The sequence below is a fragment of the Syngnathoides biaculeatus genome, chromosome 9 (genome assembly GCF_019802595.1).
Source record: "Syngnathoides biaculeatus isolate LvHL_M chromosome 9, ASM1980259v1, whole genome shotgun sequence".
NCBI classification, from domain to species: Eukaryota; Metazoa; Chordata; class Actinopteri; order Syngnathiformes; family Syngnathidae; genus Syngnathoides; species Syngnathoides biaculeatus.
This window is the reverse complement of record NC_084648.1, coordinates 30,188,524-30,205,689: the sequence shown is the minus strand read 5'-3', so window position 1 is coordinate 30,205,689 and position 17,166 is coordinate 30,188,524. Positions and strand designations below refer to the sequence as shown.

At 41.0% G+C, this 17,166-nt stretch overlaps 1 protein-coding gene across 19 annotated transcripts; it reads left to right on the top strand.

Annotated features, from left to right (window-relative positions):
* Positions 1-581: 581 nt before the first annotated feature.
* polg2 (polymerase (DNA directed), gamma 2, accessory subunit) lies at positions 582-15,441 on the top strand. Of its 19 annotated transcripts, none has more exons than XM_061828826.1 (10): positions 783-2,648; positions 2,823-2,894; positions 2,976-3,035; positions 3,235-3,291; positions 5,134-5,234; positions 6,118-6,258; positions 11,184-11,321; positions 11,424-11,504; positions 11,591-11,691; positions 13,719-15,441. In XM_061828826.1, the coding sequence occupies exons 1-10, from the start codon at positions 2,171-2,173 to the stop codon at positions 13,882-13,884; spliced, it is 1,395 nt and encodes a 464-aa protein (XP_061684810.1). In that variant the 5' UTR covers positions 783-2,170; the 3' UTR covers positions 13,885-15,441. The 19 variants fall into 19 exon arrangements, with proteins under 19 accessions (XP_061684820.1, XP_061684821.1, XP_061684807.1 ...); XM_061828820.1 differs by having other exon boundaries at positions 787-2,648; positions 5,137-5,234; positions 6,073-6,258; XM_061828819.1 differs by having other exon boundaries at positions 787-2,648; positions 6,073-6,258.
* Positions 15,442-17,166: the final 1,725 nt, after the last annotated feature.

The following is a 17,166-nucleotide window of genomic DNA, read 5'->3' as shown; positions in this document are numbered from 1 at the left end:
TAGACACCATGGCACTGAAGAGACAGAAAGCAAAGCTGGAGGTGGCAGAAATGAAGATGTTGAGGTTCTCTCTAGGAGTGAGCAGGTTGAATAGAATTAGAAATGAGCTCATTAGAGGGACAGCCAAAGTTGGATGTTTTGGAGACAAGGTGAGGGAGCGCAGACTTCGATGATTTGGACGTGTCCAGAGGTGAGAGAGTGAGCACATTGGTAGAAGAGTGCGGAAGATGGAGCTGCCAGGCAAAAGAGCGAGAGGAAGAAAAAATAGAAGGTTGATGGATGTTGTGAGGGAAGGCCTGAGGGCAGATGTGTGTGTGGGTGTTAGAGAGGAAGATGCAGGAGATAGGTGCACATGGAAAAAGATGGCACGCTGTGGTGACCGCAATGGGACATGCCAAAAGGAAAAGAAGACAGGTGGTCCTTTCCCCCTGGTCAACTATTCAGATTTTTTGCACTCCTGTCAGAAATATTGTGATGGGCATCTGATCAACACAAATTGATGGTGGTATGATTGGCTTTCCACTTACACTATGTATTATGGCCTCAACTGTGCTCACTGGAACGTTCAAAGTTTCGGTGACCAATGCCATTGTTGTGTTTTGTAACAACTAGTTTGCGATGGTCTTGAGACAGCTCTTTGCTGTTATCCATCATAAGAAATTTCTTGACTCACACCTTGGCAATGAGAGCTTTTTGTAGGCCATCATTTAGGACTGAACTATCCGATAATCATTTCCACTGACAAGGGACTGGATTACTCTTTATTTATAGATTTTAGATGTTGTCTTGGCTTTCCATGCCTTTTTGCACCTCCCTTTCTTCATGTGTTCAATGCTTTTTCCCTTTGTCATTTCACATTATTACACACACCTTAAATTCTGATCTTATTTGTTCTACTTTCTTTGTATGTATGGATGGAACTAGGGTTGTTATCATCTGGTGAAAATTTTACATCAATGGCACATTTAGAAATATATTCAGTTAAACAAAGGGTGATGTTAAATACTTATTTGCATCGCTGTATGTGCATGAATGAGAGTGGTGTAGTACTTTATATATGTGTGGTCAACACTCCAGCGTGACGGTGAGTGTGGTAAGTAAGAGATGCAACCGGTCCAAGCAGGTTAGAATAGTTGGAGGAAGTTGTGGTATGTTTTGTGACACAATAGTCGATGCTAGGATTAAGGACAAAGTTTATGACAGTGGTGAGACCAGCCATGATGTACGGACTAGAGACAGTGGCAGCGAAGAGACAACAGGAAGCAGACCTAAGGGGTAGAAATCAACTCATCAAAGGGACTGCCGATGTGAGATGTTTTGGAGACAAACAAAGCAAATTTAGATGGTTTGGCCACATCCAGAGGAGCGATAGTGAGTACTGTACATTGGTAGGATGGAACTACAAGGCAAGAGAGCGAGAGTAAGACCAAAGAGATTGAAGAATGTGAGGGAAGACATGAGGCTGTTAGTGTTTGAGAGATAGGTTGACATGGAAAAGACATGCTTTGGTGACTCTGAAAAGGACAAGCCTAAAGAAAATGAAAAGATATTGTTGCACAAAATTTGCAACGTCATCAGCGCAAATCCCTGGTATTGACTGACTATATAAAGCATTTTTGTAAATAAGTCATAATTCCTCTTTGGAACGGAATGATTGGGCTTTCGCTCATTTTGGGGTCAGCTTGCTCCAGCAGCTGTACTATGGGGAGCTATCGTATGCGAGCAAGCCTATAACTAAGCAGTAGGTGGCGTTGTGGCGAGGTACACAAAGAAAATCAGTAAGTACAGAAAAAACACTTCCGGGTCGCAGGCGCTGTACTAATTTAAACGTCTAAAATAATGTGGTTTAGTTTCCATTTGTAAGATTTATTAAACTAAATATTGAAAGTTAAAGGTTTTTTTTTTAAGTTTTAAATGAGTCGAGAAACCTTTGACACGAGACGAACTTAACAGCAAGCAAGCGGATTTTGCGGCACCGACATAAGGTTTTTGGCTTCTCGCAGCATGCGGGCTAAACAAACAATGTTGTGTCATCTTGCTCAACTTTTCTCCCACTAAACACGACCTTTTAAAATATATTGTCATTGTAACTGCATGGTTAGTTGCGTTATTTGTCAGATTATGCCCTCTAACTTGACAGTTTCGACATTTTACCAGCTCGTTCCTCATCATGTTCAGCCACTTTGTAAAAAGCGCCCTGCCAAGGTGTGAGTTTACTTTTACGTACACTGCTTGGCAACATACAAGAGGATGGTGCGGTGCATCAACGAATTTGGATCAGGCCAGGACTTTGTTGCAACTCATTGTGGACCGAGGTTTCATCTCACCTGGGCACGCCAATGTGGAGCTGTTTAAACGTGGTACCACTTGCAGCTACGGGCCACTTGGCAGCGAGTTAAGAGAGAATGTGCTTCACCAATGGTGGCGTTCAATGACTGGATCCAGACAACAGGTTTTTGAGATAAACACGCCGAGCAGCAGCGGGAGTCCGGATATAGTTGCGGGACGGTGGGGACACCTCAGAATTGTAGAACCCGATGACGTCCGAAATGTACTGAACGAGACAGAGCTGAGCAGGGAGCAGCTTGTCCACAGCGTCCGCATGTTTCTGCAAAGATCACCTTTGCTTAGAACCAACCTCATTCAAGGTAGCCTCCAATCTTTTGTCAATTGTTTCTTCTCTTGTATTCTTTTAATCAGTGGAGGAAAACTTGCAATGTAAAACCTTAATTACTTAGTGTGACCATTGTGGTTTTACTGTGCACATGACCAACAGTTTAAAAGTTTAATGTGTTTGTTTCACCCTCTGTTTATTTTCAAAGGAGCTTTGGAGCAGTTTGTCCCCTTATTTGAATTGGTGAACAGGAAACTCCCATTTGGCATTGCTGAGACTGGTAGATGTTTCCAGCCCTCACAGGATGGCTCGGCTGGTGAGGGTTCATCGATAAACACACATTCCATTTGTGTCTTTCCAGAGGGCCAGACTTGTCAGACGTTAAATGGTGAATGTCTTGCTCCAGTTTACACTGAAAAGAGTGAGTCACTCTTATGTGATGGCCTAGAGTGCCTTGAGAGAGAGCAATGCTTTCTGCAATCATCTTGTTGACGTGAATGAGGCAGTTAATGACAATTAATTGGCTTTCCAATTGATTTATTTTTTTGGTTTGGATTCTTTGGTTTTGCGAGATACGACCCGTGACCGGGACAATTTTTTTGCTATGTCTTGTGAGCCAGAATTTGCCGTACGAGCGACTGCTGGTGTCGCCATTGTCAAGATGCTGAAACGCAAAGGTTACGCTCATCTTTTCACGCATCATTGTCTATCCACGCCTGTACCTCTGCTCTGTAGCATCTTTGTGCAGCTGTGCTCGTGTTTTATTTTGCATTAAGGAAAAGTGAATATTCAACCATTTTTAAGCATGCACCCAAGAAAGCAAGTGATACAGAAAACTGAGAGAAGAAAAGGATGATGTCGATTGAATTCAAGCGCAAAATAGAAAAACACGAACAGAATGTACAAGTGAGCGAATTTGCAAAGATGTATGACCGTTCTACATCAACCATATTGGAATAGCTTCGGTAAAGGACAATGAGGAAAAGGAGTCACCACTGAGTTTTAGTTGCTTTTTATTCAACACTTAGGCAGCACACACCGAACTCTCGAACAACGACCTGCTGCTCAGCCACACTCGTTCTCCTACCTCGTCTACCTTACGCCGTCCCCCTCTGCTCTTAATGGGGTACACTCATGGTTACAGTTACTTTAATACAATTTGTATGATTTTCAAGCAGAATGAATCCATCAAGTTGATAATGCCAGCCAAGGGGGTGAAAATAATCTCGAAGCTACGGAGTTGAGGAGGAGCTGATGAGGGAGGAATTAAAGGAGCGACAGATGCAACAGCATAAGAGGTGGGGAGTGAGGGTTCTGATCGCTACCACCGAGATAAAGGAAGTGTTGGCAATATGGGAGAAAGTTTTGGATTTTGTGATGAACAAACGGCCCAAAAAAATTCCAACTGGCCGTGCATTGCTGCTGTGTAATGACATGTGCCTTACACATTTTAGAAAGAAAGTCAAAAACAGGCACAAACAAACACTCTTGGATAGTTTTTTTTTTTTTTAAACGCCGCCTGTTGATAGAAGAATGCATTGGGGACCAAGTCAAAAAAACGTAGTGTACAGTAGCGTTATGAGCATAGTCAAGTGAAAGGATAAAAAAAAACAAGTTCAGCAAAAGTGAAATAAACAAACGTTGCATTTAAGTTGAAAGGTAGCGTAAAGAGTGAGAGAAAGTGACTGAAATACCACCTCCCCCACAAACATCCTTCTCCACCCTCCACTTCTGCCAGTATCTTCTGTTCCCAAAAATTGTCTCATCTGCAAGTATTTTATAAAAGCAGTTCCCTTCTTGCCATTCTGTTTTTATGCAATATTTATCTGCAAATATGTACACTGTTTTTATTGAAAGACACATCAAAAATAAAAGTGGGGTGGTATTTTGGGGGCTGGAACAGATTAATTACATTTACATTTGACAAAAACAACCTGAGGTAAGATCTCAGTCAAATTAAATTCGGATCTTAAGGTACCACCCTAGTTGAAAAACCCATAAGGTCCGTCTGAGGGGAAAATGTGTCCTGCAACAAAAAGGAGTTTGACACCCCAGACCTGGTGCAACAGAAAACACGACTTGAGAAAACAGAAATCACAACTTAGTAGCTTGAATGTGACATAAGATGACTAGAGCTTACCATTTCTGACTCTGGTGTGGCGGCACCTCCATTGTTTGGCACCCAATTTAAAAAGCAAGAATTCTATGAAACAAAAGTGATGTCAGTAGTTAGTTTTACAAAGAGAGGACTTGACCATTTGCATTTTGGAACTGTGGGAACTGTATCAGTGTAACTCCAACAGTAGAACAAAAATAAATTCCCTCATATCCACATTTTTATTTGGTTCTAGTTTGGACATGTGCCACTCCAATGTTTCAAGAAAGTGTATTGTAGATTTTGAATCCAATGCTGCTGACTAACAAAGCAACGCTCAAACAGCGGCACCTTCATTTTTTGTGGAGGCAACGATCCCTAACCATGCAGCTATAATTCCAAGATGATATTTCTGTCAGCCCAGCAGAAGTCACACATGGATCTCTGGTCTGGTTCTGCTCTCCACGGACTTCCTCGCAGTGGTTGGACCACTGGGCTCGACAGAGGCTCAAGTGGTGGAGAAAGGTGAGTTTTCATTTTGGACAGCTCCCGAAATTTGTTTTGGTTAAATTGAGCTTTAATCCTGAGAGAAAGCATGGACAAGGTGGAAGAACATTTAAAAAGCTGGAGGCATGGACTCACAAGGAGAGGAATGAAGATTAGTCTGACTGAAACAGATAATACAGTATGTGCATGAATGAGAGGGATGGAAGTGGAAGTGCGAGGCCACAGGGAGAAGAGATAGCCAGGGTGGAGGACTTCAAATACATTGGGTTTCCAGTTGAGAGCAAGACTGGTAGTGAGAGTGGTAAGAAGTGGAGAAATGGGTCCAAACAGGTTAGAACTGGTGGAGGGAGGTGTCAGGTGTTTTATGCGATTGAAGAGTCTCTGCTAGGATGAAGGGAAAAAATTTATATGACAGTGGTGAGACCAGCCACGATGTACGGACAGTGGCAGAAAAGAGACAACAGGATGCAGAGCTAGAGGTGCCAGAAATGAAGACGTTGAGGTAGTTTCTATGAGTCACCAGGTTCGATAGGATTAGAAATGAGCTCATCGGTGGGACAGCCAAGGTTAGAAAGCAGACCTTGAGGGTTTGGACATGTCCAGAGGGGAGCTGAGTTGGTGGTATAAGAAGATTATGGCTGACTTTGGACAAAAGGTGGGGTCTACCTTGGACTGTTCGTCAGCCAATTGCAGACAGCCATTTACTCTCACAGGCAATTTATAATCTTTCACTTAACCTAACATGGATTTTTTTTGGGACATGGTAGGAAACCGGAGTGCCCAGAGAAAACTCACACAGCCTCGAGAATAAAATTCCACCATTCCACAGTCTTTGATCCTTTTTATTTTTGCCCAGTTCGCACTCGTTCCGTCAGACTTCAGCAGTAGTGATGTCTCTCAGGATGAATTAGAGGAAGTGGCATCCCGTGGTGTGAAGATCTACTACAAATTCCCATGGGGTCAGGAGGCCCTGGAGGTTCTGTCGAGCCGAGGAGACTGCGAACTGCTGCAGATGCACAAAGGAGTCCGCTCTAAATTTCAGGTCTGGCACATCCTTTCTGGCAGGGGTATAAAATTTTTTTGTCACAGGTCAGATTGTTGGTACAGTTTCTCTCAGAGGGTAATGACTGTGAAGAATATATATAATATAAATGTTTGAGTAGTGAAAGAGGCTATCCTTCGTATTTCTACACAATTACAAACCAAATTCCAAGGAAGTTGAGACGTTGTGTTACAAAGCTAAAAGCAGGATACAGTCTCCTCCTTATTTTCCTTTCGACTTATCTCATTAGGGGTCACCACAGTGTCTAATTTTTTTCCCATCTAATCCTATTTTGTGCATCTTATTGTCTAACACCCACTGTCCTCATGCCTTCCCTCACAACATCCATCAACCTATGTTTTCTTCCTCTCGCTCTTTTGTCTGGCAGCTTCATCCTCAGCACCCTTCTACCAATATTCTGACTCTCATCTCTGGATATGTGCAAAGCATCGAAGTCTGCTCTCTCGAACCTTGTCTCCAAAACATCCAAGTTTGGCTGTCCCTCTAATCCTATCCAACCTGCCCACTCCTCGAGAGAACCTCAACCTCTTCATTTCTGCCACCTCCAGCTTTGCTTCCTTTTGTCTCTTCAATGCCATGGTCTCTAATTCATACATCATGGCTGGTCTCACCACTGTTTTATAAACTTTATAAACCTTTATAAACATTTTTGCAGAGACTCTTCTGTCACATAACACACCAGAAAACCTTCCGTCAGCTGTTCCAACCCACTTCGACCTGTTTCTTCACTTCCTTACCGCACTCACCATTGCTCTAGATTGTTGACCCCAAGTATTTGAAGTCACCCAGCATCGCAAACTCTTCTCCCTGGAGCCTAACTCTTCCGCCTCCACCCCTCTCATTCATGCACATATTTTCTATTTTAGTTCAGATAATCTTAATTTCTCTCCTTTCCTGTGCATGCCTCCATCTTTCTATTTGTTCCTCCACCTGCTCCCCGCTTTCACTGCATATCACAATTTCATCTGCGAACATCATGGTCCAAGGGGATTCCAGTCCAACCTCGTCTGTCAGCCAACAGCGAACAGGAAGTTCCTCTCTTGGTACTCTGTCAGAGGCTTTCGCTAGATCCACAAAGACCTTCTTTACTTTACAATTAGCATCCTCAAAGCAAATAATGCATCTGTGGTACTCTTTCTCGGCATGAAACAATACTGTTGCTTGCTTTTTGCTAGATACTGACTTCTGTCCTGAGTCTACCCTCCACTACTCTTTCCCATCACGTCATTGTGTGGCTAATCAACTTTATTCCTCTATAGTTGTCACAGCTCTATAAGTCACCTTTGTTCTTAAAAATGGGAACTAGCACACTTTTCCTCCATTCTTCAGGCATCTTCTCGCCCGCTACTATTGTGTTGAATAAGTTGGTCAAAAACTCCAAAGCGACCTCTCCAAATTGCTTCCATACCTCTACCAGTATGTCATCAGGACCAACTGCCTTTCCGTTTTTCAGCCTTTGTAGTGCCTTTCTGACTTCCCCCTTAGTAATCATTGCCACTTCCTGGTCCTTCACACCTGCCTCTTCAACTCTTCCTTCTGTCCCATTTTCTTCATTCATCAACTTCTCAAAGTATTCTTTCCATCTATTTAGCACACTACTGGCACCAGTCAACAGATTTCCAACTCTATCCTTAATTACACTTACCTGCTGCACATCCTTCCCATCTCTATCCCTCTGTCTGGCCAACCTGTAGAGATCCTTTTTGCTTTCTTTCGTGTCCAACCTAGTGTACATGTCATCTTATGCCTCTTGTTTATCCTTCGCCACATCTACCTTTGTACTATGTCGCATCAATGTATTCCTTTCGCCTCTCCGCAGTCCTCTGTGTCCCACTTCTTCTTCGCTAATCTCTTTCCTTGTATGACTTCCTGTATTTTGGGGTTCCACCACCAGGTCTCCTTCTCCGCTTTCCTACCAGAAAACACACCAAGTACTGTCCTGCCTGTCTCTCTGATCACCTAGGCTGTAGTGGTCCAGTCTTCCGGGAGCTCCTCCTGTCCATCGAGAGCCTGTCTCATCTTTTTCCGAAAGGCCACACAACATTCTTCTATTCTCAGCTTCCACCACCTGATTCTCTGCTCTACCTTTTGTCTTCTTAATTTTCCTACCCATCATCAGTGTTTTCCTACACACCACCATCCTGTGTTGTCAAGCTACATTCTCCCCTTCCACTAGTTTATACTCGGTAACCTCCTTCAGATTACATCGTCTGCATCGAATAAAATCCACCTGCGTGCTTCTACCTTCGGTCTTGTAGGTCACTATAAATTCCTGCCTCTCCTGGAAAAAAGTGTTCACTACTGCCATTTCCATCCTTTTTGCAAAGTCCACCACCATCTGTCTCTCAAAGTTCCTTTCCTAAGCAGAATACAGTGATTTGCAAAAAAAACTAAACTTTAATTGAATACACTGCAAAAACAAGACATTGTTCAAAATGATAAACAAAAACAAGACATTGTTCAAAATGATAAACTTGATTTTTTTTAGTAAATAAATCAAAATTCTAATTATAGATTCTATTTAGAATTCTATTCTAAATCTAGAATTTTATGCCTACAACATGTTCCAAAAAACTGGGACAGGTGGCAAAAAAAACCGAGAAGGTTGAGGGATGTGTGAGAAACTAGTCAGACACTTTAAGGACAAGGTTCCTCAACATACATTTCCAAGAAATGTAGGGATTTTATCATCTACAGTCCATCATATCAAAAGGTTCAGAGAAGCCGGAGAAATCGCTGTAGCAAGACAATGTCAAACCACCTTCTGGACGTGTTTCAACAGTGTGGCTTCGTGGTAATAGAGAGCAGATACCAGACTGGCCTGCATGCAGTCCAGACCTGTCTCCCATTGAAAATGTGTAGTAGATTACGAAGTGTAAACTATGAAAACGGAGACCCCAGACTGTTGAAGCTGGAATGGAGAAAAAAGCCAACCTACAAAGCTTCAACAATTAGTGACCCCTGCTCCCAAATGTTTATTTAATCTTGTAAAAAGTAAAGGTGATGTAACACAGTGGTAAACATGAATGTGTCCCAGTTTTTTTTTTTTGGAACGTGTTGCAGCCATAAAATTTTCGAGTTCATGATTATTTGCTAAAAACAGTTTGAACATTAAATATCATGTCTTGATAGTGTATTCAATTAAGTATAGGTGGAACATGATTTGCAAATCATTTTTTCAAACCTGTTTTTATTTGTTTAACACAATGTCCCAACTATGTTGGACTTGGGTTTGTAAATCATTGTCAATTAGTTTTAAATCACAACTAAAAAGAAAATGGTTTGTTGCACTATTGTTCAGATACTGTAAAAAGAGTTTGGTAATAAAAAGCGGTTTAAATATCCATCCATCCATTTTCTTAGCCTCTTATCCTCATGCCATCCCTCCATTTTCTGAGCTGCATCACCTCATGAGGGTCACGGGAGTGCTGGAGCCCATCCCAGCAATCATCGGGGAGGAGGCAGGGTACACGCTGGACTGGTTGCCAGCCAGTTGCAGGGCACATGGAGACATACAACAATCGCACTCACAAACACACAGAGGGGCAATTTACAGTGTTCAATTAATATTGCATGTTTTTGGGATGTGGGAGGAAACCAGAATGCCTGGTGAAAACCTACGCAGGCACGGGGAGAACATGCAAACTCCACACTGGTGGCGCCGGGATTGGAACCCCGGTCCTCAGAACTGTGAGCCCAACGGTCTATAGCTGTTCCACCGTACCACCTGGTTGTAATATCTACACATGATTGATTACAATGTGAAATCTTGATACAAGTTTAGCAAGAATCATGGAAGTTAATGCAAATGATTTGCTTTCGCGGGCCACATAAAATGGTGTGGCAGGCTGGAAGGCCTCTAGGCTACGAGTTTGACATGCCTGCTGTCTTTTTATATCAACTTGGTACTCTTTTCATCTCAGGGGTGTTTCTTGAGGATCAAAAGACATTTTGTTTTTATTTTAACAGTATTTGGTTTTACATTTTATCAAATTATCGGTCTTGTTTGTCATTTACTTGTTTGAATGCAGCATGTATTTTGAGTAAATACTGTATCAATGAATCATGTAACTAGTGAATTGGTCTGGTATGCGCTATACTAATTATCGTGTGGATTGTATGTGGACCACAGGAAATTTAACAAACTGCTCTGGCATGAGGGATGTCAGCAGTCGCTGGTGCTTGAGTTATTTTCATCAAAATACTTTGCCTACGACACCATAGAGAATATGGGCTCCGACTGACTGGCGACCAGTTCAGGGTTTAGTCTGCTTTTCGCCCAATGATCGCTGGGATAGGCTCTTGCACACCCATGATCCTTGTGAGGATAAGCGGCTTGGAAAATGGACATGGAGCAAAGACAATATCCAAAGTAATTTAGCATACCACTTGCAGCAATTGCGATCATCCAGTGATTCTGACTTTGTAACAACGGCAGATGCTGCCAAGCTACCTAGGTTGAAGGGCAGTTTCTCATATACCCAGCTGTCCAGGGTAGGATTCACACATACACACAAAGTCAATGGTCATCACACAGGGCGCCATTCTGTCCAGGACTGCCTCTGAGCTAACTTTAAACAACAAGTAATGTCTATGTGCCCTTATGTCATCTCATTTTCCATGTCACACAGAGATCAAATGTATCGTCATGTTTACTTAAAAAAAAAAAAAAACCTGAAAATGAATAATAATCACATCCGTATAGTTTTCTTCGGACAGATTCACCAGAAGAGCGAGAAGCCACAACAAAACCTGCGAAAGTTGAAGTTAGAATAGGACTAATATTTGCTATATGTAAAACAAATCTGCCAACACACTTGCCACAAAAATGTCAAATGTTACACTGATCGGCAATTCTATAGAATTTTTCACTTGTGTTGTTTGTCTTCCCAAACATCCTGTAGAGTCGAGATGGTCAGAAGTCTGTTGCTCACATAGTTTCAATAACCGGGAACATTGATCGTGGTTTGTTGGCCTTTCTGTCCAACTCGCTGCAGCTGCACAACAGAGAAGACATCAAACAGAAGCTACATCAAAGAAAGGTAACGCCATCTCTAAAAGGTGTCATTATTTGAACAAAACTTCTGAAAGACTCATTTCTTTCTTTGTTTTTTGTTTTTGTTTCTTCATTTCACTGATTTCAGGTTCTGAAATTGCATCCATTGTTGGCTCCGGTCAAAGTGGCTCTAGGTATTGGCAGGGGAGCTACAATGGAGCTAAGGCAGGTCAGAGAAGCAATTCAATGATTCATTACTTTATCACTGGTGACTGATGCAAGTTATTCAACATTCACTGTGCTTACGGACTATAGGTTTGTGAAGGCCTCTGGCAGGAGTTAAAGGAAGCCAAAATCTCTGCTTGGCCTGGATATCTTGAAACATCACCTGTGCCAATGGAGCAGCTGAACTCCAAGTAAAAAGTTGATTAAAGAAAATATATAGTACAGTGGTCCCCCGCTATTCACAGCTGATAGGGACTGGCTCCACTGCGAATAAGTGCAAATCCATTAATAATTGACTGCCATTATAATTGCCATGATGTTTTTTTAAACCCTTTGGAAAAAGCGTCAATAAGCAGGAAACTACGACTAATATGCAGTGTCTGTGAAGGAACTGGGGTAGGTCTCCCCCCAAGAAATCAAATTTAATTTTGAATATATAAAAAAAAAAAAAAAAAATAGGTGAATCCGAGGGTGGGAACATCGTGAATATGCAGGGGTCCACTGTATACACTACTCACATAAAAGGCCTATTGTGTTATTGGGTGAAATTTCACTGGAACATAAAATGCACTGTAATCTTAACAAGTGGACTTAATTTGAACTTTTGAATGCTCATCTTCAACTGTTTAGTACAAATTGATATTCTCTTATAAGGAGCTGAACAGCAAAATCCACAAATCAACAAATTTCCAGGGATATCCATATGCATACCTTTCTGTGACTCTTCCATTTTATTTATTTATTTTGCAAACTGCTGATAACACTGTGACACTCAGGCGGGCCAAGTCACAAGCAAATGTTTGTATATGAAAAATTAACAACAAAAGGCATTGTGGTTGTAATACAGTACTTAGATTTTCTTATAACAGGGACTGTATTGTTTTGTTGATCACTTTTTTTTGCAGTGCATCAAAGTCTGGAGTTAGTTTTGTTGTGGCAATTCTCAGAACAGCAGTTGCTAAGTAGCAGGAATATCACTTATCCGCTACAAAAAAAATAAATAATTGTACCATTACTTGGTAAAACATGCCACACAAGTTACATAAACATGAACCGTTAACTTAAAAACTAGTGTTCAAGCACCAACTTAATGCAGAATTTACGTGATGACACAGTACCTAAACATAAACAAGGACACTATTCCCAGTACACTTTTCTACAAGGGATCTATAGGCAAATGCACAGAGGGGTCTAACTACAGAAAGAAAATAAGGAAAACTGAAGATCGGAACATGTGTTGCTGGACTAAAGTTGAAAATGTGAGGGTTTAATGCATTCAGAAAGAGCAACGGAGAGAGAGCAAAGTTTGGATTTTGTGTGAAGCCAGTAATTTCCCCCAAATTAATAGGCACTAATGTTGTACATCCTGGAACACTTGTGGTACCACCAGTTGGTGGCACCCTTGTCCACCCCCACGAGTCTAGCCTCTTACCTCACACACTGCACATTTTCAGTAGGCATTGTACATACGGCAAATCTTGGGCATACTCTGATCTCATTCAGGGTCCCCTGGACGACTGTAACTGGGTATGTTGGGCGGTCGTCGGCCGGGTGCTGCTACATCTGTGCTGGTTTCTGGTCTGGTGGCATTAAAACTGTCTCACTATTGTTCTGCTGTGATCTGTCTGTCCCCTACAACCTTTCTCTGTCTGGCTGCATTTTTAGCAAACATCAGAATACTAAAAAAAGTAAGTGAATAAAAATAAGCAGAAGTATTTCAACTCCCCTGTTGCACAACAAAACTGTTCCACTACAAAGGCATACAGATCCATCATTCTGCGGGGCCATGCAGCTTAACGGGACAGGTTTTAAATGCATACATAAATAAATAAATAAAGCCTAAATAAAGCACTGTTGATCAATTGTTAGCATTCGTCTTGGTTTCCTGGTGTCAAAATTTTAACATGAAGAGGACTGCTGAAATACAAATTCTAATTAAACCGGGGGATGTATCAGTCCATTCATGGATAAATAACTGTTGTGAATTTTTCCTTTCGTTTTAGAGAACTGCAAGTGTAAAAAGTAAATACACATTTAACATATGGACATGTCATTTGAAAGTCAAGAATTCACCAGTATAGTTTGTGCATTTTAGTTTCATCTGTAAATTTCACTAGGAAGATTTTTGTGAATGTAGCATTTCCTGTACAGTCTTATGTTTCACTATTAATGAATGTGTTTTGCTTACAAAATACTCTTTGTGTATCCTGCGTCGTAGGTATGATGAAATGGGTGTGCTTTTCACCGCAGTGATCAGTGAGAACACTTTGGAGAGCGGCCTCCTGCAAGTCCGCAGCAGAGATACCACTATCAAAGAGACCATGCACATCTCGGAACTGAACAACTTCCTCAGCAGATATATTTCTGCTGCAGACAACATGTAAATTATCTAGCTGCGTCCTGATTTCATCCTGTACTTTTGTATTGTTGTACATACAAACTAATTGACAATACCCCCCACTTACCCCATTTAATATGAACATGTCAGTAAAAGGATCATAGCAGAATCAATGTTTTCAAACACATTTTGTCATTCAAGCCATTCTGAATATACAATTAATGTACAGAATTTACAATATCATCCCAGATCTAATACAAGGGGTTTACGACGCTGTTTCAAGGTTACAAATGGTTTGCGATTACCTGGTTTTGTCACAAGTCATAAGAAGGTACCCTCAGACACTACTATAGTTACTGTTTAGTGTTTCATATTCTGGCCATGAGGTGTTTTCCTTCCAAATAAAGAATTTAATGTAATTTTGACTTCATTAAATGCTTTAGCGTCAGTTTGTGATCAACTATGGCAGAAGTGCTAAATTGAAGGCCCAGCCATTTAATGTGACAGCAAAAGTAAACGACGACCATCATTTTTCATGCTCAAACACTAACATTGAAATTGTCTTCACTTTTTGAAAAAATGAGATTTTGCAAGCATTTTTTGTGATCAATACTTTTAAAATTAGTTATTGGCTTCTCGTATCAAAACTTCCCCAATGTGGCCCATGGCAAAAATGACTTTGATACCCCTGGTGGATGGCATCCAATGTACAGATTAGGAAATAGGAAGCAAACTAATTCTTCACGGCTCATGAAAGTCCTCGGATCGACTTGCCAAAAGAGTCACTACGTTTGCATGTTCTTCTTGTGCCTGCGTGAGTTTTCTCAGGGCACCACAGAAGCTGGAACCACTAACACAGGGACAAGAGAAGCAAAATCCCCACTCCATGCATGTGAACTCTCACCATGCAAACCTATCTAAAATGTATGAAAAAAGAAAAAATTAAAAAAGATACCAAAAATAATGATTATAGCTAAATTAATAATCTGATAACAACATTGACAAAGAATGCAGAAGTCAAAAGTCTATTTTCACACTTGGGAAATATTCTTGGTATTTGTCAGTGGGCACCCTACCCAGCAAAGGAATCAAGAGTCTAAATTTATCATATTGAGGAAAGGTGACCAGTTGTCTATGAATATATGTTAAAAAAAAAAAAAAACATTTAAAATTGCGGTGATACTTTTTGTAACTCAATATATTCTGTGATGAGCCTTAGCCACTGATTAATATCAATGGCTTCTTTTTCCAATTTAATGGAATTGTTTTCTTAGCAAGAGTTAACACAACAAGCAATGTACATGTTTATTAGAAAGGTTATTTAATCCTAAATTGCCAGGCATGTATAATCTAGTTGTAAGTGGTCCTTAAATTCGAAATATGAGATTTTGTGTAACTGATTATATATATAGCATGAGCATATAGCATGAAAATAGGTATCTGGGGTATCTTGGGTGTATTGCACACATATTTTATGGAAAGAAGCCCATTTTATGCATAAGAGTAAAATGTACTCAATGGAGTAGATTTTATATTCTGTTATCATGTTAAATGTATTGTTACATATGTGTATCCAGTACTTACAGTGCCAAGAAAAAGTATTCACCCCTTCCTGATTTCTGTTTTTTTTTTTGCATATCTATCACAGACAAAGGTTTCAAATAATCAAATCACTCAAAGATAACCCAAGGAAAAAGAAAATGCTTTTTTCAAATGACAATTGAATTTATTAAGGCACAGCAAAATCAAAACCTTTCTGAGCCTCTGTGAAAATATAATTGCCCCCTGGATCTAATAAATGGGTTGTGCCACCCTTGGCAGCAATAACTGAAATCAAACGTTTGTGATAATAGATGACGGGTTTCTCACATTGCTCTGCAGGAATTTTATCCCTCTCTTCTTTGCAGAATTGTTTCAGGTCTGCCATATTGGAGGGTTTTCTAGCATGAACTACCCATTTAAGGTCAAACCACAGCAGCTCAATTGGATTTAAACCAGGACTTTGACTTGGCCAGTTCAAAACCATTTATTTGTTTGTTTGTTTATTTATTTATTTATGTTGTGGACTTCAAGGTGTGTTTTGGATCGTTATCCTGCTGCATGATCCAAGAGCCATTGACTTTGAGGGCACGAACTGATCTGTTCTCTGGACTTTCTCCTTCAGGATTTTCTGGTACATATCAGAATTCATTGTTCCATCAAACATGGCAAGTTGTCCTGGTCCTGAGGCATTAAAGCAGCTCCAGAAAAGTCTTGAGGAGCATCAAGATGATTTTAGGCAAATGTGAGACGAGCCTTTGTATTCTTTGCTGACAGCAGGGGATTTCGCTTGGGAACTCTTCCACGGATGCCAATAGATTCTAATGAAATCAAATGATTAGAGGGACAACCAAAGTTGGATGTTTTGGAGACAAGGTTCGAGAGAGCAGACTTCGATGGTTTGGACATGGCCAGAGACGAGAGAGAGTATATTGATAGCAGGGTGCCGAGGATGGAGATGCCAGGTAAAAGAGGGAGAAGAGGATTAAAGAGAAAACTGATGGACGTTGTAAGGACATTTGGTGTTCGAGAGGAAGGTGCAGGAGATAGACTTAGATGGAAAATGATGAAGCGCTGTGGCGACCCCTGACGGGACAAGCCGAAAGAAGTTTTATAAAAGTTAATGCACATGAACTTTATCTATCTTTATCTTTTCTCCGGGCATTCTGGTTTCCTCCCACATCCCAAAAACATACAACATTAATTGGACACTCTAAATTGCCCTTAGGCGTGATTGTGAGTGTGGCTGTTTGTCTAAATGTGCCCTATGATTGGCTGCCAACAAGTTCAGGGTGTACCCCGCCTCCTGCCCGATGACAGCTGGGATAGGCTCCAGCATGAGCCCTCATGAGGATAATCGGCAAAGAAAGTGGATGGATGGATGTTGAGAATTAGTATTATGACCATGCATTGCCTTTGATTTGGGAATATTGACCTTTCCAACATGGTCACGGGCCGAAAGTCTGGATTCTGATCAATGGCTACTATATTCTACGTCATTGGCTCTGACCATTGATTTAAACAAAAAAAAAGTCTGGCTAGCGCATACGCATCTAGCGGTACGTCGATTGGTTGAAGCCAGTTGGCCCCCATCCTGGTACCCCCAAAACGTTTGGGGGACATGGTTTTACAGGTTGGATTATGGCGGGGTTATTCTTTTTGTTTGGCAAGTAGAATTAAAACTTGTCGTGTGAGCTTGATATTTTTTCAGTTCTGGTAACATAAAGGAATTTTAATTCGACTGGGTAAGCCAAAAAAGGCTAAGTGCAAAGGAAAGACATAGAACACC